Raw genomic sequence first — 26,590 nt, 5'->3', positions numbered from 1 at the left:
TTTCCACAAATGTCTTTTATTTAGTTATTTGCTATGCCCTCCCAAGTAAAATGAACTCAAGTGAGGAGAAAAATGAGTGAAATTGCATTTCTGATAGGTGAGGTGCCACAACACAGACTGAACTCTTCCCTTGTACCACTTACATTTATGTGTTTTTTTTAAGATGTTATTGCTGTGTATTCAAGTTGAAAAGATAAGTAATTGTTCTATTCATAGGGAAATGCTGCAACAGTTATGTCAATCTTTTTAATAATTACAGGATGTGAGAGAGGACCCTTTCTCCTTCCAGGTACCCCTCACCAACTCAACGTTTCACAGTTTAAAGCCCTCCTGACCAAGTTTGTCAGCCTGCTGCCAAAGATTCCCTTGCCCCTTCCTGGCAGGCGGAGTCCGTCCCCCGCAGCCGCCTATGGTTGTTGATGAACATCCCGTTGTCATAAAAGCCAAAACCCTCATGTTGACACCAGCCACGTAACCAGGAGTTGATTTGCATTAGTTGCCTATTTCTAATCCCCCGTTTTTCTCCAAAGGGTAACATGGAGAAGAAAGTAACTTGGGCACCAATATTCTTCACTTGCTTTCCCAGAGCTTTATAGTCTTCCTTAGTTCTGGCCAGGCTCTGGCTTGCAGCGTCATTTGTGCCCGCATGGAAGAGTAACAGCGAATGGTAATCACTGCTTTTGGCCAGTTGTGGCACCCTCTCAGTGACATCTCGGATCGTAGCTCCTGGGAGGGAGCAAACCTCTCGTGACTGCCTGTCCGGGGGGCAGATGGGCGCCTCAGCACCTTTTAACAGACAGTCACCCACTACAAGCACTCGTCTCTTCTCTTTACTGTATCTACTCTGTGCCGCTGGTACAGTTGCACCTTGTGGACCTTGTTCGTGGGTGTCTGCAGCTGCTAAACTACAGATGTTGGTGGTGATACTGGGAGGTGGGGGCTGAGGCAGAGCCCTGCTTTTGCGGGTCACCAGGGTCCAAGGTGCCTCCTCCTTCTCAGTGGTGTCTGCTACAGGAGTGCGGTTCTGAGACCGCCTGTCTATCTCTGCCTCAGTTCTACTAATATTACTCAGCCGTCTAACTGTGTCCTGCAGCTCAGCCACCTGGCGCCGCAGATCATCAGCCTGTGCACACCTTGTGCAGGTACTTACCTTCTCACCAGGAAGGTAGGCAGGCATTTCTGCAGGCATTTCCAGTAGAAGCCAAGATATTTTGATGCTTCTTTACTGAAAGATCTGTAGTTTAAGCTGGCCAAAGTTCGGATTGTGTCTTCCAAGTGACTCTGCTTTTCTGTGGATCTGCCCCCTCAACTAGTTTTTGGTCAAGCTGGGCAAATGGTGTTGCTGCTAGGTGTGGAGAGGCATGAGAGAAGCCCCCTATGCCTTCCGTAGGCTCTATCAGCTATGGAAGTGTGCCTTAAGGTAATTCAGATTCCCCACCATCTACCCACTCCAGAGCACCAAAGTCAGCTCCTTCACTTCTGGTTTGCTTCTCTTAGGATAATGTTTGTGACCTTGTTCAAGCAACCTTAATATCTTTCTTCTTCAGTTGCCTCAAACTCTCATGTTGAACATTTTTTTATGTCTTTATGTCTTCATTCTGCTTTGTATGTTTATAGTTTAGCTGATACTGTTTTGTGCATATGGTTGAACTATTCCTCCTTTAACGTAATAGAAACAACAGTTTTCTGTTGTTTCTGCCAGACCAGGCAGAACAAATCTGACCAGACCTATTGTATATCCTGTATAACATCCACATTGCTGAAGAAATACAGCTATTCATTATAGATCCTATCCTTTAATCCCATTGAATTATTGAGGCTACCTATTTAATTGAAGGACTCCTTTTATTGTTAAGAACTTGCTGTCTGAGCCCTGAAGGGGAAAACCTGTGGGCTAGTTTTAATCCATCAATTGCATGCAAGGATCATAGACAGGCATTTGTAGTGCTACTTTAAATCAAAAGTAATTAATCTTTGTTCATTTTATCAGTAGCAGTTACGTGGTTGTATCGCTGCTGTGGGTACTGGAATAGGCAGCAAGTTACTTCAGCTAGTTCATTGCACAGACGGCAAGAACCTGTTAGCAATACCGTTAGGTTTTCAGTTCCTGTAGTTCTGTGTTACATCAAAAATGCCTTTTGTATAAAACCTGTGGTTGTACCTTTACACTACTGGTCTCCTTTGATCTGTACAAGAGCAGGTTGTTGCTATATCATATTTCCTGCATGGCATCTCTTTTCCTGTGCATTAGAAAGTATGTCAGTGCTTATGCCCTGTGCCTGTTGAATGACAACCATTAAGTTGTAATAGCTGCATGAATAATTGGCGTGTAGATTATTCCACATATTATTCTTGTGACAAATTTATTATATCACTTTAAACTGGAGGACTGTAAGGTATTTCTTATGCTTATTAAGTATGTATTCAAGTTTGTTGGAGCTAGGTTTTGTGATCTTACTAGTACAGATGAAGTAAGTCATTCTTCCCTTGTGTCCTAGTTTAGACTTGGATCTCTGAAGCTACAGAAAGTTTCAAGCCCAGCAGAGGTGGTTAAGGAGCTGATTGGTTACTGCCTAGACTGCCTGGGAAGACTGCAGGCGAAAAATGAGCACCTGCAAAAAGAGAATGAAAGGCTTTTCAGTGACTGGAGTGACGTGGAGAAGCGGTAAGTGTAAAAGTGCGTTCATAGGTGGTGCTTGAGAAACTCACAAATACTTACACTGTCAGTGCAGGCTTTACTGATGACCCTTTTGGAGTCATATACAGAAAGGAGCACATACATTTTTCTTCTCTTCACAGTGTTTTGAGCCCAGTTACTTACAGCGTGTGTAGTTGTGGATCCTCTTTTTGTGTCAGAAATGGTATTTCAACTGGCATTATAAACTTTGTAATTAAAGCTGATTTTACCTTTATGAAGTGAAAAAAAAATACCTCTTTTCTGGAGAATCCTCTCCTCTACTTCAGAAAGCCTTCTTTCTACTGTGTTCTATAATTCTTATGATGAGCAGTTTAAATTATTTACATTTTTGAGTGGGGAGTAAGTTGCCATTGCTTTAATCTGTTTGCCTTGTTGAAGCAGACAGAATCAGAAAACAAGTGTGTTTTATAGGACAAAACACCATTATTTTCTGATTTTTTTTTTTTTAATTGCCATTGCACTTATCATCTGAATTGTCTTCCACCACACCCTGTAGTGAAGTAATCTTTGCTTACTTCAGTTAGCATAAAAGGCTTAGCACATACAAGTCAGAGATATATCTTGTTTTCCTATAGCTTCATCTGTAAAAACATATTTAGGAAGGTCGATGAAAGAATGTAGCTAATTGGTGTTAATTTACCTTGAAAAGGAGAGCTAATGTTTGGGAGGAGTTAGTTTTGTTTCCCACTCATTAAAATGACTAACAGTTTCTCCTAACAATCTCCCTGACAAGCATATGGCCTTCCTAAGTAGTGTTTTACTGCTTAACAGTTTATTGAACAATAGCGTATTGTATAACGAGTGTGCTGTACTGCATTACACGCTAATGTGTAATAGGCATTAGTGCTTGTATCAATTTCCATGGTGGTGTGGCACTTTTAAAGAGTAACCCCAAAGAAGAAAAATCACAGTTGCCTGACAGACTTTGCTCTTGGAAGTGGTGTGTTCAAACTTCGAAAGCTGGTGGTTTACTTTAGTATGTTTATATTTTGAATAGCTGAAACATGATTTTTCAAAATAAACACTAAAAGTTACATGGTCACCAAACTTTGGCCATGTCCACTAAATGGAGAATTTTCATCCAAACAGTGTTGTTATTTTTCTTTTGCACGATTTTTTTTCTTTGTTTGTTTGGTTTTGGTTTTTCTTTTTAATTCTTTTTGCCTAGTCTACCCTGCTGTCTCTCTCTGCTCTTTTGGCTCCCAATGCTGGACTTAGTGTTGTGAGTTTATTGGAGCTGAACAAAAGCTTTGCCTGTCTTTGTTCAGGAGACAGGATTTCAAGCTTCACACTCTGTATCACTCACAGCGTTGAGTGGTAAAACATCAAATATAAAGGACGTGGTGTGGAGAATTGTGCTCCCTCTTCGCCTGGAGCCAAGGCACATCAGCTCCAGCGTTTCAGCGCCTGCAGTTCTTGCTTAAAATCTTTCTCTTCAGGACCTCATTGGAATTAAAACATAGCATGCAGACTTCCAAGAGCTGTATTTATTCAGGTTAAACATGGGTCACTGGATGGAATAATTAAGTCATCCCTGTTCCATTTCTCTACTCTAATTTTCTTGGCCATCGTGAAGGTTTTGTGAGCTTTGTCACAGCAGCTTTGCCCTGTAGCTCCCTGGTGTCTCTTGAGTTGTAAGCTTGTTCTGCTCTCCGTTTGGTCTGTAAGATGGCAAGCAAGTTTCCTTCAGGAAGCTAAATCTGCCTGGTGGGCTGAATACCAGCCCCGATCTGCTGCTGGCGACTGCCTCAATATACACGAGATAGTCCACTTGGTTTTAAACAGCTTGCAGGGCAGCCCTATGCCAGTTACAGGAACGGCTCCTGCCGCTTCCCTCTGCAGTTCAGGTTCAGGTAAAGGCAAAAGACAGGAGCAGGCCAAAAAAACCTTTGAAGAGAAATTCCCTTCATCATCAAATTGTTAAATTACTTATGTACTCTAGTCTGAGCTGTGTGAATTCTGAGGTGTTGAGAATGTTTCTGGTTGAAGCTGTAACTCCCTTAATATTCATCATCTTGCTTATTGTGATGACCTAAAGTGTAGGATTTTACCTACCTGAACATTGCCCTGCTTTTAGGAAATGACCCACACGTAGGTAACATCAGCATGAGAGTTATTGCCTAGCTAGGCTGTTCAGCACTTGATCTAGAAACACAAAATAAAAATTACTAAGACACTTGGCAAGATCCAAACAGGCTATGGAAATTTTCAGAAGTATTATTCTGAAAATGCTGCATGTGGGTGCCTGGGGGGGTGTGTGTGTGTGTGTGTGTGAGTGCACACCTCAGTGATGGATGAGTTAAAATATCAGAACAGAATAGCTATTGTTTTTATTTCACATAGATAACTAATATGATAAATGTAAAGTAATAATCTATAGCAAAATAATTCCTTGGCCAGTAAAACACAAGTTAAATTTCTGGTTTGGGTGTGGTATGTATTTCATATCAAACACCTAAAATTAGTGTAGACAAGCCAAAATCAAAATAGCTGCTAATTTATGTTGTGGTCAACTATAGGGACAGTATATTTAAACCACAAACAGCTTATAAAAATGCAGGCTAGGTAGTCTGGTTTTTGAAACTGACTCTTCAGCATTAGCTCATCAGGATTCAATACCATTGCCAATGCTGGGGGAAGGGTAAGTCTGAAATGTAATAGAGTGGTGCTGTAAGACCAGTAATTATTTTAGAGCACTGAGAACAGGGATAAATAGCAGAGATGTTGAATTTTCTTCTTTCTAGTGTTGGAGTGTGGAAAATGTGTAAATGCTATTAAGTCACATAGTTCATGTTAACCTGTGTGAAGCATGTGTGGTTGCTCTCTGTTTAGGCAGCATTTAAGAACTGGACAGTTACCTTATTTTCCCAATTACTAATTGTCACCATTCCTAATACTAGCTGCTTTCAGTAGGCTGTGCAAGCTTCTCGATGGCTGTCAACTTGGGTGTGTCTGGTGCATTGAAAGCATTGTACTTACATAACAGAAAGATCGAGGAATATAGAAAATGGAAAGCATGTGCAAATACGACTTGCACCACTCTAGCCATTAACTTACGTTTATTTTCAATGTACTTGAAAGTTGTCTTTGAGATGAGCAGCTTCTTTATTTGGCCTGGGGAGATGGTATTTTAGTGAGACAAATCACATACAGGTACAAGCATGTGACAAATTGCAATTAAAGTTTGTATTTGTAACCGATGAGGTATTGGAATGAAACCCGGCCAGCTTTGCTTAGCGGTCGTGTAATTCAGGTAATGCATGCCTGAGTGAATCCTAAAGGCTATGCAGGGTTACAGCCAGAGCCACCCCACACACGCATATGTTCTGCATAATTAATGCATCCCTGTTCCCAAGCAGTAGAGGACTGTTGCTTTTTACTGTTCGTTTTTAACTATCACCATATGCCATATAACAGTGTATTTTTACAGGATAATAATTTGTAAATATAGTGTTAATGTAATACAATTTTACACCAATTGAATGTTATGCCAAATTAATGTCATATCTGTGTCTGGAGAATGTATTTACATATGGATTACCTTAAACAACAGGAAAAAATCAGAAAAGGTGTTCATGTAACTGAAAGCAATCACACAAGATTAACTGATGGCATACTACTAATTGATTTTGCCTACAGGGAACAGTTAATATTCTAATCTATGCATATAGTCAGTATGTATATTTTGAGATGTTAATATTTTGCTCCAGAGGCTGAAGAATTTGGCTGGTCTTGCAAAAGGTTCCTGTACTGTGCTTCTTAATGTCCAGGCAGCATGAGCAGTTCATTGAGAGTTTACAGTTATGTGGATCTTCATCAGTCTTATACGACACTTTTTTGGCCAAGTCAGCAAAATTATCAGCGTAACTATTTAAACCAACCTCCACTGCTCTGACACTAACCAGTCCGTTGGCAAAATAAAGGCACAGTACTAAGCACTCTCTTTAGTTAGTATTGTTTTGTGTGTGGCAGAGGGGACTTTTCTGTAGGATTCTATACAGACAGGATTACCATATTTTACACGAAGTCCTTGTTTTCCATTTTAATGGCTGAATTCTGCTTGATAAGTGGGAGGCAATTCCTGTCCTTACCTTTGTGCCTCCCTGAGCTGGTCAAGGCACTTCTGGACTCTGTATTAAGGTTTATGATTCTTTGTAAATTGCCAATTTGTTCCCCACTAAACAGTTAACTTTCTGTTTGTAGGTGGAAAGTCTCCTGGTAGTTGATTAGAACGTATGATCTTTCATTTAGGAATTATTGAACCGATCTATATGGTAATGATGTTCTGCTATTTGCATTTAAATTAGATGAATTATTTATCAACTATCAAGCATATCCCTAAAGCATTGCACGGTAGTCTTAATGCTTCACGAGATTATTTTCTATTGTCTTTCTTCTTACATCATATATGGTTTTGATCTGTGAACAAAATAATCAGTATTTATATAGGAAGTCTGTTGAAATTTCTCAACATATAATTTAGTATACTAAAAATCTGTTGTGTGTTTGAGTTTAATAACAAAGGAAGCCTTCTAAACTTTTTTACCAACCTTGCATAGGTTGGTGAAGAGAATGTTCTTTATAGGTTATTGCTACTTGCTGTAATACTGTAGCTACCATAATCAATGAGATTGTGAAGATGTCTGTTTGCTTGTTATGAACATAGTTATTAAAATGTTTGTGGTTCAACCCCTGGACTAAAAAGGTATTAAATCCAAGAAGTAAATATAGAATCACATATGCCATAAGTCACTTGATTCACTGAGGTCGTGTTTGCTTATATTTCATTTTGCTTTGCTTGTGGGACAGTATACATTCATAGTCTTAATTGTGTATTTCCATTGTGCTATGTTTTATTGACATTGATCTACATACAGGTGCACATTAAACCTTTAAAAACAGAAGAATATTTTACTCTAAAGATATTCATTATGAGCTTTTAAAGCATATTTGTATATATTTTAAGTGTTTAGTCTTCTATCAAGTAATTGTGATTGGTTCAGGGAAAAAAAATGAAAATCTGCCTGGTAGTGGCTGGAAGTGTATCACGATCTCATCTCTGTATCTCTGTAATTTGACATTGAGTCCACAGCACTGGAATTATTAGCATTTTATTTGAATGCCTGAAAGGAATTACAGTTACCATCAGGTGTTGTTACAGTGTCCTGTTGAGCGTTGCCAGAAACTGGTTTCTGCACCTTGCCAGCTCACCAGAACAAGATGAGCAACGCTGTTGGGGGAAAATGGTCAGGCAAAGGTCTGTGTCACCTGCATCTGCCGTGGGAATCCTGGCAAGTAAATAGTTCTGGAGCTGGCCTGGCTGCCCAAAGTATTTGCTCATCATCTCAGCACATATTGGAGTGGAGTTCCCTATTTCTTTTTTTTTTCTTTTTTTTTTTTTCTTTCCCCCCCCATTCATATATATTTCAAGTCAGAGTGTATGTCCTGCTAAGCTGTGCCCACTATGGTGAAATCAGCATTGAAACTAAAGAATACTTCCCTATTTAAATTGTAGTTGTCACAGGTGCATGTGTGCAAGATCAAAAAAACCACAAAGAGAAAAATTTTCCCCTTGGAAATTTTCCCTTTTTGGTAGCAAAGTTCACTGCAGTTTTCTGTGGAGAAAAAAGTTTCTTCTGGCCTGTTTCAGACACAGGATGCTGGAGTAGTTGTGCATGGTTTGGTGTGGGGAGTCCTGTAATAGGAAGGCTGGCCTTACTACATCATTTTCTTCCAGGAAACACAGAGTTTTTTTAAAAAATGGTATAACAGTTAATTTTACATTGTAGGCTGGAAAAATGTGTGGAAGCTAAAGAAGAACTAGAGGCAGATCTTTATAACCGGTTTATTTTGGTGCTCAATGAAAAGAAGGCAAAGATAAGAAACTTACAGAAGTTGTTGAATGAAGCTAAAGAATCTGCAGCAGATGCCAAATGTACAAGGTATTTCTTAATTTTCCTGAGTTACTTGGTGTCATACCTGATGTGTATTTCAGTTTAGTTTAGTTTCATTTTCTTTGGCTCTAACGGGGAATGACACTTCTACCTGGCTAAGTGCTTCATTATCCAAAACAATACTGGTAGTCATGAGAGCGGAGAATTCTTTGTGGCCTCACTGCAAATAGCAGCATATTGTTTTGGATGCTGTAGCCAAGAACTAAATATTCAATTAATCTGTCCTCTTCTTATTTTTGTTAAGTTGCAGTTGATTTTACAGAGTACGTCTCTGCCATTTCCAAAGGTGGTGCTTTCATATGCATTCTCCTTGAATTATTTGATTCCTTTTGTCCTTTGGGAAACAAAAATATCAAAATCTAAATGTCTCTATGTACTTCTTATTTCAAAAATATCCAGAGAAGATGAATCATTATAATGCTATAATACACCTTAATTTGTTTGCTATTTTTATCCTGCTTTTTTATATCTTAACTTACCTTTTATTGTCTGTCCTTATATATGAATATGCTAAGCTGTTCAGCATGAGGACTTTATGTTGGCTTGTATCAGCTTGCATTGCTTCTAAGACAGTGCAGAAATAATTACAAATTATTTTCAGGAATAATAGATGGCAAAGATGTGCTTGCTCTCTTTCCAATTTTTTTTTTTCCTAGGGATAGTATAAATACCACTCAGATGGCTACAGGGAGAGAAAATGACTATGATGGCAGCACTGAGGAGGAAAGTGAAAATTTAACATGGGCCTCATTACCGTCAGGTAAGACAGAATGTATTGTCTTTGGGGAATATCACGGAGAGGCCAATCACTTTATGTGAATAAACCTTAATGAAGACAAAATACTACCTGAGAAATTGTTCTGTGACAAGCCAACCTGCAAGCCTTAAAAATCTCTCTCTTGAAGCAGAGTATTATACTGACATTTTCAAATTAGAGAGAGGAAGTTTAAAAGCATGTTGCACAAGTGAAGGTACTGTCATTTCTTCCAAAATGACAAATTACATACTTTGCAGAACTAATGACAGTCTAACAGTATCTGAACCATCAACAAGTCTATTTTAAGTTCCTAGGAATCATGGTGCGTATGCAATGGTTGCTAAAATGCAAAATGTAGTTCCTGACAGTTCCAATGTTTAAAAAAGGGAAAGAGAAAAGGTTTAGTAGCTATAAAAAGACCTGTGCATATAAATGGAACAAAAATGTATTTATAGCAGAATTAATTTTAAATTGTCAGTGAATTTTTGGCCTCATGAAGGTGCTCATGAAACTTGATTTGACTAATTTTTCCAGGACTAGAGATTTGTAAAGTGTATGGGGTTCAGTAATTGCCCATGCTACAATACAAGATATTTAATGGTGAATCATAGAAATTTTGGCGTATTTTGGCAAACTAGTAAGAATATGCAGGACAAATGCTATCAGAGTTTTAAAACTGCATTTACATTTGCCAGATAGCTATTATAAACTTCCCTTCAGGTCTGCAAAGTTTGCTATGGGTTCTCTCACTGAAGCTTTCTATTTCCACCATAGGTAAAGGTAAACAAGACAACAACTTATTACAACTGTTCACTGTGCATACTGGGAACCAGAAGTGTTCAAGACCCTGATACAAGCGGTATTCAGCTTTGTAACTCATATGAGCCTGTTTATTGAGGACTTTCTAATAGATATAAAGTAGGCAGAGCTTCAGACAAATGTAGAAAATTACAATTATGGAAATAAATTATTTTGTATTGTACTATGCTCTTCAGTTAAGAAATCTTTGCTTTCAAGTGGTATTTGGTCAGTTCAGATAACGTGGGGAGAAATACTTTACATTTAGCAAATGGCAAGGGAAATGGAAGGTGTTGATTCTTCTGCTAGGTTCAGTAGGACTTCATTAGCTCAGTGAGAGTTTTGAGACAAACATATATATTTAAAAGTGAAAACACATCCCACTGCCCTGTTCAGGCAGTCATGAGGGACTGGACTGGTCGATGTTATAGGGAAAAAAAAATATCAACTGTATTTTTATTTGAGTTGTAAACAGAAATGTGTTTCCTGCTGCCTTTGAGCGATACAATACTCAAGATTTTGATTATGACTAGAGAGTTCTTTCCACTGCAGAATTTGCAAGTACTATGAAGACTATAAACTTAATCCTTTGGGTAACACACTCAAGTTTTTCAAGGTAATGGCGTTCTTGAACCTGCACAATGAATGTCGCTCAGGTCAGTTGATACTTTTACTGCGTACACAGCTTTCTCTTTCTATGGACGACAGAAAAGCACAGAGAGGAGCTGAATATCTTAGTGTGGTCTGGGATTTTCACATGTAAAAAGAGGTCTTAGTCAGACTGTGCCTCTGTGAAGAAGATGGTGATTCAAGGGTGGTGACATGAGAGGATGATGAAGCTCATAGCTACATCAAGCATTGTAAGGCATGAAAGATATTACAGGTAATGTTTGGGGGTTTTTCTGTTTATCTGTGGTCTTCCTACTTCTTAGCCCAATGCTACATTTCTTTTCCTTTTAGATTTGGAATATCATTGTGTGGGTTGCAGGAGTCAATGAGAATTGAAGGATTTTTGAGAATGTTTTGGTAGATAGTGGTAAAAGCCACAATCAAGAGATAAGATCATAATTTAGAAACTGCTTTGAAGGAAAGTAAAGGCAGATGTGTATACGGACACATGTACAAATATTAAGCATGCATTTGTATGTACACATGTCCAAAACTTTAAAAAGCAAGAAGCTGATGCTGATTGTCATAAATGACAAGTAGGAACTGCAGGAGATGGCTGAAGAAAACACATGATATAAAGGCAGAGAATCTTAGGCCAGGAGGTAGAAGGCCAAGAACTAGTCTTCAGGTGAGTTGAGAACATATATGCAGCTGTTATTGTGCAATGATTAAAAATCAGTAGTAACTGGAAAAACATCCCTGTTCAGAAAGTGCTTTTGGTTTGTGTTTAGGGGGGAAAACTAGCTGTAGTTGCATCATAATGTACTTCCGTTCTAGCAACTAAGGGAGACACAAAAGAGCAGCTGTGAAATCTAGACATATTAAAAATAGCCAGTCAGGATATGTTGAACTGAAGAGTTTAAAAAGCTGCTTGGAAATTTTTCTTAGCTACCAATATTTGTGGTTTTGGCTTTTGTTTGTCTGGTCGTCATCCCCCCCCACCCCCCCATATTTTTGGGGCATAGAGGGCATTCCAGGGGATTTGGAAAAAAGCTGCTAATATTTACCAAAATAAGAAGAAAATGAAATAGTACATTCAGTTATGGGTGTATCAGTCTGGTGTTGATCTGATGCATATATTGGAACAGGACTCAATGAAGAAAAATGTTAAGAAAAAAAAATAAGAATTGTTAATTCCAGCTGTTGTAAAGGTGCAGAAACCAGGTACTCGTGTCTTCTGAGATGAGATTACCAGCTGGCTGATGAAGGTAAAATTAGTAAAGTCATAGACTGACTTCCGTCAGATCTCATGCTGCACCACATTTTAATAAAGAAATTAGAAGATGGAAATTAACATAATACATGATAATAGATTCTCAAATGAACTAATATGTCTATTTCAAAATATAAATGGAAAGTTATCATATTCTCCTTGTATCTGAGCAGTGTGAAATTGAAGATAGTGTATGTGAACCAATTTGTGTTTTGTGGTGCACCAACTACAAAGAAAAAACATGCATTCTAACACAGTGTGATGGGATGATTTCCAGTCCTTTGACAGCTGCTCTTCACTTGGGAAAACCAACAGTGTCTCAAGCTTTGCTTTGGCTAGCTCCTTCTGCCACATAAAGCTGCGTACCTTCAGGGGCTGCCATCATCTTCCCTGCATGGACCCATCTAGCAAAGCCAAGAGCTACTTGGACAGCTTTTGCACTCTGCTCGTTACTTCACCCATTCTGGCATGGTGGCACTGTCCTGCCTGGCCTTGCAGGAATCAGGCTTGGTCTTAGCCCTGGTTAGCTCGGTCTCTGTCTCACCTCTTCTCAGCTTATAACTTCCCGATGACATTAAGTGCGAAAATAAATAAGCAGATTTGCAATGTTAGGGCAAAAGGGATTTTTGAGTTAATACATAGCTTGACCCCTTGATGCAGTGTTGTGTCAAGTCTGGACATCAAGATTTGAAGAAAAATGTTAGCAAGGTGGGGATGATAAAATTGTGACAACAATGGAGGGATTAGCAAATAATCTAGATGACATGCTGAGAAGGATCTCAAACGATCGTTGTTTCCATGGTCTAAAAGAAACAACATCACAAAATGATGTGATGATAGATGGTGTTTCCATCCAGCAGATATAGGCATTTAATGAACTTGAATAACTGGAACTTAATATTAGACAAAAAAAGTGGGACGTTACTCCTGACAGGATAATTAACTATTGGAACAGTTTGGAGAGGGTTATGGTGGGTTCTGCCCATCACTGCCAGCGTTGAAATTGTGATGGCATGTTCTTAACAGAAAGACAAGATCTTGTTCATGTAAGCATGAGCTTAAAAGAAGTACATAACCTATGTTATGTTGGGCTTTGCAAATAGCTGTTACTATGACAGCTTTTGCTCTATAACAGCAGATGAATTACAGAAAAAAACCGTTTCTTGTGCATTCTACAGAAATTAGTTTTCTCATGCATAAATTGTCAGCATGGCTATCAGGTCAGTTTTCAACCTCTGCACAGCAGGCAGTTACATTTATTTGTTCAGCTTCAGATAAATTTTGTGTAGAGGCCCTTTCCCTACAATAGCAGTTAACCCATAATCTAAAAGTTTACCTAAAAATTTAGGGGTTTGGCACTTACAGTACCATTTATAGATATGATTTATGGTTTGCTTTTCGACAGCAGTTTCCACTTCACAGCCTAAAGTCAAAATCAACTGAAACATAGCAGGTTTTGTCTCTAATCTACACACTGATGTAGTTAACACTTTGTATTTTAAAAGAGCAAATTGAAATTGAATTAGTAGATATTTTAGTGCAAAGCACTCAAGAAAAGAGCTGATGTATATGAGAAGTACGACTTTTAGAAATAGCACAACTTTTATAAATAGTACTCTGTGTCTTTCTATGCAACAGCTTTGCCCATCGTGCCGTAAGTGTGGGGAAATTCATATGACATATGGGTTAGGCTTGTGGATGTCAGATCGAAAAAGGCACAGTACTCCTGCTTTCACTGCAGTTTAATAAATTCTTAAGCAGTAGCTATAGATGATGTGCCAGGTCCTTTTAAATGCCTCTGAGCTTATGTTTGAGAGAGGTTCTGCTCTGGAAGGGGGACAGGAAGGAGGTCATCCTACTGTTAAGCAGTTCTTCATGAATGGGGAGGTATGAATGTTTCTTGGGAGCAGGGGGAGGTTGCTTTTGGTTTGTTTTGTTATTTATTTTATTCCAGGGTTGGTAGGACTTTAGCTGAGCCACCAAAACTGGATATAGTCATTGCTTTCACTACTGGTGCTTCAACAAAGTTCCAGCAACTTTGCAGGTGTCTTACACTTGAGGCTGCTGATGTGCTGTCTCATTGTTTCACTCCTCCTTCATGCATTGCATGTAGTCTTGCACTTCAACTTGTTATCAAATATCTGATATTTTGTTTAGCTTGACTAGTGTCTAGCATTTTTAGGGTCATCATTTTTGGTTGGGACTGCTAGATCCTGTGACAGTAGAAAGAATAATATACACACACAGACAAAAAGCACCTGGAGCGGGCTTGGAAACCTTACAGAGAGTTGTTGATTGGAATAAGACTGAGGTTCTGTTCATGTTCTATTGCCAACAGAACCTGGTTTAAAATTAAAAAAAAAATAATGAAAAAAGGCTTGAAATTGCTAGTCTGTGTTTCTTCTCTTTGCCCACAAGAGTGACTTGGTGATCAGCATGATGCCACCACACTGATGCAAGAAGTTTCTGTCATTTTAGAATGCAGAAACCCTTTTTCTGATTAAGGACAATCCAAAACACAACCCAGCTGTTACGGATTCCTCTTTCTTCTGCACAGTCCTAAATTTTACTGTTATTATTTATTCTAGCTATTGAGTCCTTTTTCTCCTAGGGGACCTAAAATGACAGTAAGATTATGAGACTAAGAAAACATAATTTGATGTCATGATTAGCAATCATGTCTTCGTTATACAAATGAAACCCTTCTATTAACTGGAAAATACTTTAGTGGTCCATATATCGGGAAGCTTTTAAAACAGGAGTAAGGATTGGATAAACATTTGTCCTTTCTGCTTCCTTCCCAGAACTTGAAAGGCAGATGAAGGGTAATAGTTTCCCTCTTCACAGTGTTTGGAAGGTGGCCAGAGAAGAGAATATTATGCTTCGTCCCAGATATATGACAGAACTGCAGGGAAAGATGTTATATACTGATATCTATAATAGATATGAAGGATAATGCAGCAGGTGGGAGATAAGCAATGGAAGAAATTATTTTATAATTTATTATTGTTATTTCCAATTATAAAGCTATTGTTTGTGGCTGCCTGTAGACAAAACAAGACTACTGGGCACCAATTTACAGTCAGCTTGCTTTCTCTGTATTTTATTTTCTCTTGCCTGTGAATTCCTTAGTCATATTTTACATTGAAATTGGTGGAAGTTAGTGTCATTGGGGTATGGAAGGATCTCATGATCTAGCCTGTTGGATTAAATGAAATTTTATGTTCTGTGTTTCTTGCCACATGTATGGAAATATTCCATATTAAGTGAATCCTCAGAGTGTCAACACTCATACTTTTCTATGTGTTTGATTATGAGGACAGATTCAAAATTGGTTCTAATAAATTCGCTATGATGCCCAAAATAAGTAAGTGCAAGCACCTTGCCGTTTTCCACTGTTTTACTATGCAAATGTTCTCATCCCCTTCATTCAAGTTCCTGCCTTGGGGATTACTTGTGATGCCTTCAGGAGGCTATGGCCCTTTAAATTTAATTAGTTCTCTGGTGTAGTCCAAACCACTGATGGCTTGATGCTGCTGGTTAATAAGCTTTGATCAAAGTTATTAAAAAAAAATGCCTATTATAACAGCACCCGACTGTGCTGTGCAGTTAAAGTTCCATCTGTGAAGGCTTCTCTTTTAAAGCCTATTTTAAGGAGTATTAGAACTTGGCCATTTTAATTGACTTCAGGCTTAAATTATTATTTTATTTTTCTGTCAAGCTATAATTAGAAATGGTTCATCCCAAGGAATAATCTCATTTCTCTTTCCCTTAAAGCTGCAGATACCTTTTTTCACCCCTTAATCTGATTGTTTTATGCCTATAAAACATCTGCAGCTGCCAAACTGCATTTCCTCTGTGTTATACCAGGTGGCATCATCAAAATGCATTTACAGCACAAATATCAATATGTTTCATGTCCCTTTAAAAATCCTGTTATGAATATTGCACTGAGGCATTAATAATGTATTACTTTAAAATATCACTATAAAAATAATGAACACTGCTTATACCTCTGCATACACCTTCTTATTGTACGTGCTTCAGTATATAGAGCGGTGTAGCTGAATGTGGTCGTCTCTAAATGAGTAATTATTTATTCAGTGAAATGATATAATAATGGTGATATAATCATAGCAGATTTATCCTTTCATAAGACTGTTTCAGATTACTAAATTTGGTGATTAAAAGCTAGAGTACCACACTGCAGGTTGGGTGCAACAGCATTGACTAATACAAAATTTGAAAACTGTTCATTGGTGTATTATCCACATATTACTAAATGTTACATATGAAGGAAGTTTTATTTCCTTGGCGAGTTGTAAAATATTTTGAAGTGTAATTAAAGCTCTGCTTAAATAATCAAATTAACTGCCTTTATCAGATTTAAGTTAAATTGTAAGACTCTGATTTTAGAATCGTTTCCCATCCAAACTGGAAATCCCAAGCTTAGTACAGTTCCATAAATACTGGATTGGTTTTTTTTGCTCCACTTAAAAACAAAGCTAGTTTAAACAGTTGAATAGTGTACATTTTGAACCAAGGTGGAATTATTTATTTTTTTTTCTTTGGGTTTAATATATCCATGCAAAAAGGAACAAATAACATAATGTTCCAGTCATTAAAAAAAAATCAAATCCATTAATGAAGCAGTAACTACAATTTTTATCATCTTCCATGAATAAACAGGTTTTCCCCCTAAGAAAGCAAACTGTATGGTTGTATGTGGCTTGCTGTAGTTCTAATGTTCCCTCTACTTCTCTTCAAAATGTGTTATACTTTGCTATGGCTTGAGAGCCTGAAAGTATCAGGCAGCATTAGGCAGAGATAACAAATCTTCACTGTATTTATGTAGAGTACCAACATGTTCCTATGGGACACATAAAGGAAATGTAGAGCCTCCTTCTGTTCTTGCTCGTATTTCACCCCAATTTGACGTGTGCCCAACAGGCTGTAATTAGAGCAGAGCTGGACATAAATTCTGAGTCAAGGCACTTTTGCACTGAGCATGCACATTCTGATACTTGTTTCCTTTGCAAAATCCTGTAACTTGACCATCTACAAGACGGCACTAATTCAGTGGGACCCTTTCTTTGTTTTCTCTCCTTCATGAACTACAGACCTATTTCAACACCCGTTTGTTCAGAATGTAATTCAACAGTTGTGAAACTATAGCATTAGTGGTGCTGGAGCAGTGCCACTAACAGCCCTGCCTCTGTTTCATCCTCTTTCAATAAATAGTTAAAGAACAACTGGTTATCAGGTAAATAGGAAACTTCTGCCAGTCATCAGTAACCTGCCTGGGATAATCCCCATTCTAACACTTTTGTTTGTTCTTGTGCTTTTAAGTCACAGGCTCTGTGTGTATTTGTTTAGCATCCAACATAATTGTCTTTTTGGGATCTGTTGTAATTAAAAAAAACCCCTAGCAATAATTATTCTTCTTATACAAAAACATGCTTCAATACATATATTATGGACCATAGAAATTACTGAATGCAGTGTACAGTGACAACAATGCTTTATTTTCATCTCTGTAAACCCACCAAATAAACCGCCCTATCACACAGTTTCATTATGAACTTCATGCCACATGCTGGCTCTAAACAATTCTTTGGGTTGCAGGTCATAAATTGGTTCACCAGAAGGTACAGTCAGAGGTTTACTTTTCCAGGGGGTTATTTTGGAAGGGAAAAACTGAGCCAGACTCTTTCCCTACCCCTTCTTCCCCTCCCTTCCTCTTCCTCTTCTTTCTCCCCCTCCTTCCCCCCACCTTATTCCCTCCCTCATTGGCCCCTTTTCTCCCTGTCTCCCCCCTCTTTTTTTATTTTTTCCTTTTTTCCCCTTTTTTGGGTAGAGGATATTTTACTTTATTATGAGTGTGATGGTTTAACTGCTTTTAGTGTAAATAATAGATCTAATTTAATGGAAATTTTTAATTTTATGTACAGCTCACACCATTTATTATGGTAGTTCTCTTGTGCATATTTACAAAGCTAGGTATTTGCTTCTGGTGCCTGGATGTTTTTATATAGACAATAAATTTAGAGAGGAAGAAAAGGCATCAAAAATACCTAAGTATACTTCATTGTATACTGAAAACAAATAAAACAATTCACATTCAAATAACACAATGCATTTATATTTCCTTCCTGCTTGGAAATATGGATGTACTTTAGAAGAGTTGATCTTGGGTTTAGCAGTATCAGCTCTTGGAGAAGTATCCTTTCATCAAAGAGAAGTACTGGTTCTTGAGAAAAATGGTTCCTGCAGGAGTACTGATAGCAAGTTTCTATAATCCTGAATATTAGGGTAAAAAGCCCTTATCTTCAGCTATTGAATAGGCTGCATATCAGTGGCAACCAACAAAGCCCGGATACTGCAGATTCTTGCAGACCAGAGACTCCTGTGTTCTGTGAGCAGCGCATTCAAGCTGAGTTTGCTGGCTTGACTTGAAACCTGTGGCTGCTGCACATTTTATAACCGCTCTTCTCACTTTAAGATAATATTTCGTAGGTTGTCTTCTTAAACTTCACGTTTAATGTGTGTTTTGTCACGGGTGGTAGTAATCAAAGTTTCAAGTAAATCATAGTTCCCACAGCTGTGTACCCACACTTTTTTTTTTTTTTTCTTTCCACAGTAACAACCTTCCACTTCTGAATTTTGAATGTTGCTTTCTCTCTGACAAAATGCTGCAAGGTCATTTATTCTGGCCACCTGCATAACATTCACTGTAACAATTATTTTAATTACTTCCCAACTGTATTACAATATCTCATTTGAGCAAACAGCCCATCTTGATTAAAAGCTGGGTTGCTGAAGATTGCACTGTAACCTATGATTCTTTCCTTGATTTATTACTTCTCCAGGTTAAAGCTCGCATCCTTCATTTTGAAATTTTCTCAGCTAAACTTCACGTTTTGAGTCTGGTAGGTCTTTGCTAGATTTAAGAGTTGGTTTTCCTTCTTGGGTTTGCTTCCTGTCACCCTTTTTTGTTTCTTCAAACCCAGTGAATACTTGATTGGAAACACAGTTTAGATCTAAAGAAATGTCAAAATCTTCATACTATATAAAATAAGAATAGTAAAGGATGTTCTTTTCTTTTAATGCTTTAAAAAACCTTTGATTAAGAAGGAAATCCTTTTGCTCGGTGAGCTGAAAGTCATGAATATAATACTCCCCTAAACTTTTTGTGTTTGGTTTTTTTCGTTTGTGGGTTTTTTTGTTTGTTTGTTCATGGGGTTTGATTTTTTTGTGTGTGTGTGTTTTTTTTTTTTTTTACTTCTTCCCTCCTTTTCTATCCTGCTTATTTTACTGGATATTTTTGGTATTTATGTCCATTTCAAGTACTAAGTGCTGTCTTAAAATCTCTTTCCTATTTGTCCTTTAGCTTTTATTCTAAAAGTAGCACATAGATCAATCTAAAAGATATTGAGAGTGAGTGAGGTGATATAATTGTATTATAAAAAAGTTGTTTTAATTAACAGAAACCCTAAATGATAGCTCTGACACATAAATTCCACAGAAATCATTTGGCATGATGCCAGATTTCTTGGAAAGCAGGTTTTTTGTTGAGCATTGTGCTGGAAAGCTGAGAAGTTCCTTTTCATATTTAGGATTAAAAGATCTGCTCCAGGACCCTTTTCCTCAATCTGATTAACACTACATACATCGCATACACAAGTTTCATGTTGAATACTAGGTATTTGTAAAACTTAGAAGGGAAAAAATTGTCTTTAATTCAGAGACAATATGCAAAGGACATCTTTAACTATTACTCCAGTTTTTATAGTATGTTTTGCTATATTCTTTGTGTTTTTAAAGATTAACCTGAGCTTGTTGATTTATGCTGTATTATGTACAGCAGACCAAATGATCTCATAAAGAAGCTATCAGTTACAAAGCCTCTGTTCACAGAGATCAAAATTTAAGTTATGCACTCTGAAAGACAGCTTACTTTCATGTGACCTGATGGAGGGGAGACATTTTCAAACTGGAGATGTCAGGAGCATCTTATTAGTTTTTTGCGTGCTGTATAAATTAAAGGGAACAAAAGATATCACACCAAATCAAATGTGTCGTAAACCCTGACTTCTGCTTTTTTAATTGGGTGGAGACTAGAACCCAACTTATCTGTAACAGAGAGAGAATGTATTTCCTCAAGCTTACAAATGCCTCATTTTGCTTACATAGTTGTTTGTATGTATGATTTATTGTACTCTGGTATGACACATATAACGTGACAACTGATAACCCTCTGTAAAGAGCAAAATGGCAATTCATGAGGTTCAGGGTTTTACATATGTATAGAAGACAGGTGCAAAACCCACTCTCTATTACTTTGCAGTATATGTTCTAAAACAGGATCATTTTTATTGAAAACTCTGTGTTCAGAGAAAATGGTGATATGGGTCTGTGCATCCTGAATATGAATCTCCTGTCTTAGAAGCTAAAGATCTAACTTTTCTTTAGAAAATGTAGATTTAAATAAAAGCATGATCAGAGATGGATTAGTCTTTCTGCACTTTTCATCCCCAGTTCACAAGTCTTTACCTAGTGACAGCTTTTCTCATATTGCTGTGAGACAGCAGTTAGTAGGTGTGATCTTGGTCACCTGGGACTAATCATCATACTGAAATCACTGGGCCTTCTTTTGTATTCCTTGCAAATTTAAACCAAGTAATTCACCTTTCCCAGTAAGGTACCCCTGTAGTCAAGCTGCTAACCTTTTCTTCCCTTGTAGCTTATAAAAATGTCATTAATAGCTCATTTAGACTCATTAACAATTCTGTCAGCATGTAAAAAGGCACACTATCACTCTTTTCATACAAACAAAATTTGGATGCTTAGTGAGCTGCTTGGTACCCATTGTTCTAGAAATTTGTGCATACATTTATATATCTAAATATAAATTAAAATGGGTGCCATTTTTAACTGTCTTTTAAGGACTTAGCCCTTTGTGTAGATACCAGTTGTGTCCAAAATTAGCATAATTAAAATGAAAAAGGCATGTTAGCATATGTTTATATATACATCAGTGTTTTCGAATATATTAAGAATATAATAAAAATTTTAAATTGCCAGTTATTCCATAATAGTATTTCTTAGCTTCTCCTAACCCAGTAACTGCCTCAATCATTTGAAAGACACTACCAAAACAAATTAGTCTGCAGTATTGATGTCCATGGCAGAAAAAACAGTTTACTATGCTGATTTCAAATGCCTCCCACTTCGCTGCCAGGGCATTCCTTTGTTTAGTTTGAGAGGTGAGTTTATTTTTTTTTTATTAAATATATTAAACTTTCTTAACACAAAAGTGAGCATGCACCTCATTGGCAGCTGTGCTGACAGCTGATAATCTCAAGTTTCAAGAATGACTGAAGTAACTTCCATGATTTCATTGATTAATCAGTCAATGACTTGGAAGGCTATTGCATGCAAGCAATTCTAGCAAGACCAAAAATCTCAAATCACTCATGCTCGAACTCCTGCAGAGCAGAATGTTGTGTTCAGTTTTGACCATCCTCAGCAAACAGTATGACCTGGGTGGGGCAAACAATAAATGCGAGTCGGGGAGGAAGAACTGGGTGGGAAAAATGTAGAATCCAGGAAAATAAGGAGAGACTAAACTTAATACAAAGCTGCATTTAAGACCAGCGTTTTATGTTGGTCTAAGTTTTCTTGCTCAGATCTGAGGTCTGTAGATTACTAGCAAAAACTGCTGATACTGCACAAATCCCTGTTACGTATGCTTTTGACAGTAAAATACTGGCTTGTATTCACCACCACCTCCTTTTTGAAAACCAGAGGAGCATTTTGTGTACTTTTTCTACCTGCCACCGCATTCATTTGTTTTCGTTATTGTCCTTTCACCATGCACCTTCTTTTGTCCACACCCTTGTCATTAGTTAACCCATTCATGGCAGTAAGTTAATTTTTGTCTATGTAAGGAACCTGTTTGTTTCAAATGGAGGAGTAAACTCAACTTGTAGGAGAACACCTTCAAGCAGTGCTTTGGCTGCTAAGCGTAGCTCAGTTCCAGCATCTGAGACTTTGAATCTTCCATGTCTGTTTACCTGCTAAATTATTGTTTCTGCTTATACAGTGCTGTGCCTAGATTTCCTTCTGCTGACCCTGCAAAATGCAACGGTCTCCAATAAGGCAAAAGCAGTGCTTGTTTGGGATCAGCCATACTGTAAGCTGTTGTCTGAGACAGGAAAAAATAGCTCTTTAATCTATAGCCATGAGTTGAATTCTCACAAGGATACTCATTACTTGGGTTCCTGGGAGAGAAGGGTCAGGTCATGAGTATCTGATTGCCAGCAATTTCCTTAAGACCTTTCCTGGGAAACACACGAGGCAGGCAATCGGAAGGCTTTGGAGGAGTTGAGAAACACTATGTGAAACAAAGGGGCTAACCTGTTTGTAACCTCCAGCAGTTCTTGCATGAGGGTCATGTTGGTCTTCAGGTGCTTTCAGTTGATTCAGGGTATTTTAGTTTTGTTCTACAATTTCCATGTTTTGCGAATGCAGCTCATTTGCTGAAGACATTAAAGTAGTTGAGAAGAAAATATGCAGAAACTTAAATGCAAAATAAAGTTGTTGTCTATTCCCTACTTAAAAGTAGTTTACTTCATTACACCTCACCAAATATTAACTTCTTTAGTTACACATAAAACTTGGTCTGTTTTAGGACCTATATCATTAACTGTATAGTTTACTAGTGACTCATCGCTCCTGCTGAAAGCATCAAAACGTTTTACATGCGATCTTTAAATTCAAACAAGACTTTCAGAATTTTGATGAAGGTGAAAGCTTCACTGCTCTGTCTTTATTCTTTAGGAGGTGAAGAGAGAAAGCACATTATAAAAACACTTAGTCACTTCCCTGAAGTTTCCCTGTGGCCCAGGAGACATGGAAGGAATGTGTCTCAGCAAAACAGAGAAGGTTTGGGACACATCTCTCAGAAGTGAGACACGGGCTTCTTGCATTGTTGATCAGCGTATGCTAAGGGGAGCGTAAATGAAGCAGATAGCGATATGTATGCCTTCATATTTGAAACAGAAATGTAGCGTTATATGACAGAAGATCTAACTGATAGATTGAGTGCAGTAAGAAGGAGCGTTCAAAGTGGAGAACCCCACAGGCAGCCTTGGAAAAATCTCATGGAAATGCTCTTTTTCCAAAGGAGTTGCATTTTGCAAACCACTGGATATCCTTTTTTAATTAAGATACATTGTTCTTGGCTTCCAATGACTCCTGTTTTCTAAATGTGAAAGGTTTGCAGCATTTTTTGTTGGGATATGCAGACACACCATATTGATATGAGAAAGTAAAAAATTGATATACAATAGAAACAGGATAATTGGGAGTAAACAATTTCCTTGGCCAATTTGTTTTTAAAAAATCCTGCAAAATCCGCAAAAGAGAATTGTCTGTAGATCTCCAGTGCCTGTTTTTTACCTGGCTGCTTTTCTTGGCATGTAGTTGCAACACAGCATGTAACAGTTCACTTTATGTTTAGTCCTAGTGCTAAACAAAGCTTAGTAAAGAGGGCTTTCGTTTGACAAAAATGACCTGCCTCTCCGTTTGCTGTGAAACATCACTTGTGTTAGCTGCCTGGCATCAGCTTTCGTCTATATCCAAAGATGAATGCTCATCCACAGCTTATTCCAACACTGCTCCTTGGTTTAAGTTAGAGCATTAAGAGCATTCACACATTACTTGTTCCTTGGCGAAGGTCTCTCACTTAATCAGAGTTTGCTTTAACTGAGACTGCTTGTAGGCTGCCTGAAGGCTCAGTTCCCTGGTTTCCTCACTTGACAACAACAAATATGAGTCACAATTCCCAGTGCTCACTTGTTCTGAACCACGTAGCAAGGTGTGCTTAATAAACCTCCCTGCAAAACACTGCCACTTGTTTGTGTGGCTGCTTGCGGAGAAATGTTCCTTTATGCAGGAGATTAAAAACATGTTGATGTTTGTCCTCCAGTTGAAGCTGGCTGTAAATTACATCTGATTTGATTTTGGTTCTGTTCATCCAAAAGGTCAACTCAAGTATTGTCACCTACCTTGATTTTAAAGAGAAAATTCTCACTGGCATAGCTTAGCCCTGTTCCTTAAAATAAATTCATATTGTTAACAGGTGAGGCTGAATTATCAGAGCCGTATGCTCAGGTAACTGAGTGGTGATGTATAGAATCATCAGTTAGGTTGGAAAAGACCCTTTAGATCATCGAGTCCAACCATAAACCTAACACTGCCAAGTCCCACTAAACCATCTCCCTAAGTGCCACATCTGCACATCTTTTAAATATTTATTACTGATTTATATTAGTTAAAACTTGTCTTCTGTGTGTTAGAGTAGCACGTAAGAGCTAAGTGGTGGATTTTCGGGTATGTTACTGAAATGGCTAGTTGGCTGACTGCAAGGTAATGCAAGTACACAGCCCCACGGGTCAAAGGAGATATAACTCACCTCATAAGCAGGGGAGGGACACCACTGAAGAGCAGCCTCCATGCAAGAAAGTCAAAACATTTGGAGGTAAATAGATGAGAAAGGAGAAAAAAGTATGCATTGTCAATTTTTGATCAAAAGGCACAGGAACACAAGTGGCACTGCTGCTGATCTAATTGTATGCCTTTGGCTGTTGATTTAAAGGCAGGGGAGGGGTGACGGTAAGTTAGCAAAATACCTGCGTAGCTTTTTGGTGATTATGGCTGTTGAAATGCAGTCACTTTGGACAAATACAGCTACGCTGCTTTTATATTGGACTGTTTGATAGCTAAGACTTTGAGCCTGTGTAGTGACAGAACAGTGACGGTGACAGAACAGCTCTGCTTCTCACATTGAATTAGAGAGAAGATGAGAAACTTAGGAGTTTTTGGATAGATGTAAAATGCAGAGGAACCTTTAGATTAAGTGAATTTCCAATTATTACACTGTGCTGTCATTCATTTTCATATGATGTGCCCTATTTTTATTCTACTTTGTTGTTTTTTGTGTCCCCCTGTGTTTAAAACCATATCATTAACAAGTCCCAATTTTGGGAACATGTTCTGCCAAGTGTTTGTAAGCTCTGAGAATATTAACAAATCACTAAACAAGCACAAGCTGCCATCAAGATACAGAAGAAAATTGAATACGTACCATCTCTGGGTGCCCAGGAGGGAGAAGCTCCTATTGTGCACTTAGGTTTTGCAGATGAAGGTTCTCATATAGGCATGTTTTTTGTTTTCATCAAAGTGGGGAAGAGAGAGCTGTTTTCTTGCTGGAATTTCTAGTTCCTATTTCTAAGAAACAGTTGAAGCTTATAGCTTTTAGGGAGATGTAAAAAGTGCTTCTGGCCACAAGGACTTGATAAAGACTTTTAGCACTTGTGACATGAATACATCTGTCTTTTCCCTGTGATCAGAGGTGGAGGTGGGCTGTAAATGATGGAAATGTGATCTTTGATTTTCCACCTGTCTGCATCTAAACTGATTTTTTTGAGAAAGAAATGAAAGGTGTTGCACAGCTAAGCATTACACTGAGCAGCTGACCCCAGTTATTGCAGGCTGATGACACTGACTACATCAGACCAAGGAAAAAAATCAGAACTCTGTCATGAGTCCTATTATGTCAGGAGTCTCCTACCTGCAAAACAGGGCAAGGATTAGAAGATTCTCTCTGGAGAATTTTTAAGGGCTATGAGTGCTTTCAAGGTACCCTTAAGATATTTGGACCATGAGATTGATGTCAGTCATTTTCAGAAAGCGTCAGCAAGGTCAAAACTGTGATTGGCCTTTCATTTGTGTGCTTGTGTGATTGAATTGTATTACTTTCTAGGCTATTGAACTGTTTACCGATAGTTTATTCTTTACTCAATTACAACACTTGGTTCAGGAACTGCCTAGTGTAAAAGAAACCTCTTTCTAAGTATGTGAACACCAAAATGCTGTTTAAATGTCTGAGAACTTCCTGATTAGCTTTGTAGCATAATTAAATTTTGGTACTCTAGGAAAACAATACCTATAAAATCATATGCTACACTGGGAACAAGCATTGTTCCCACTGCATCCTGAGAGGAGAGTCTTGTCCGTCTCATGCTGGACCGTTGCAGAGGTAGTCATTAAGCCTTGGAGAGCTAAGGAACTGATTTATTTCTTCCCTGCTTATCCCACAAGACAGGGTAACTAAGGAGAGAAGAAATACAGTCATCCCACCGTAGGTAGTATGTCATCCCTCAGCGTATGCCTCGCTTGTGAGGTTTGACTGGTGTTTGGGGGATTGAAGTTACTTTTATGTGCAGAGAAAGGCCAACTCTGCGCATGTTCCTCTGTTCCTTAGAAGTGGCATAGAGACTGAAGAGCTGTACTCTGAGCATCCAGATAAGCAGGCACTTTCAGGAGATATTTATATTTTATGGCTAAAATACATTACTTTAAATAGTTTTCTAAAGCTACAGCCCTAGTTAGGGTTGTGTCTCTGGCCTACTGAGGAGAATTTTCTCTCCATAAAC

General features: G+C 38.1%; 1 protein-coding gene across 8 annotated transcripts in view; it reads left to right on the top strand.

Moving 5' to 3' along the window:
• XRCC4 (X-ray repair cross complementing 4) overlaps positions 1 to 26,590 on the top strand; it is a 181,207-nt gene that overhangs the window by 76,732 nt on the left and 77,885 nt on the right. For all 8 annotated transcript variants that reach the window (XM_075079935.1, XM_075079934.1, XM_075079938.1 and 5 more), the window contains 3 exons: positions 2,499 to 2,665; positions 8,488 to 8,640; positions 9,309 to 9,412. In XM_075079935.1, coding sequence (XP_074936036.1) covers positions 2,499 to 2,665; positions 8,488 to 8,640; positions 9,309 to 9,412 — 424 coding nt within the window. The remainder of the gene's footprint in view (positions 1 to 2,498; positions 2,666 to 8,487; positions 8,641 to 9,308; positions 9,413 to 26,590) is intronic.

This window comes from Phalacrocorax aristotelis, chromosome Z (genome assembly GCF_949628215.1).
Source record: "Phalacrocorax aristotelis chromosome Z, bGulAri2.1, whole genome shotgun sequence".
Taxonomy (NCBI): domain Eukaryota; kingdom Metazoa; phylum Chordata; class Aves; order Suliformes; family Phalacrocoracidae; genus Phalacrocorax; species Phalacrocorax aristotelis.
The sequence above is the reverse complement of the archived record's forward strand: the minus strand, read 5'-3'. Positions and strand labels throughout refer to the sequence as shown.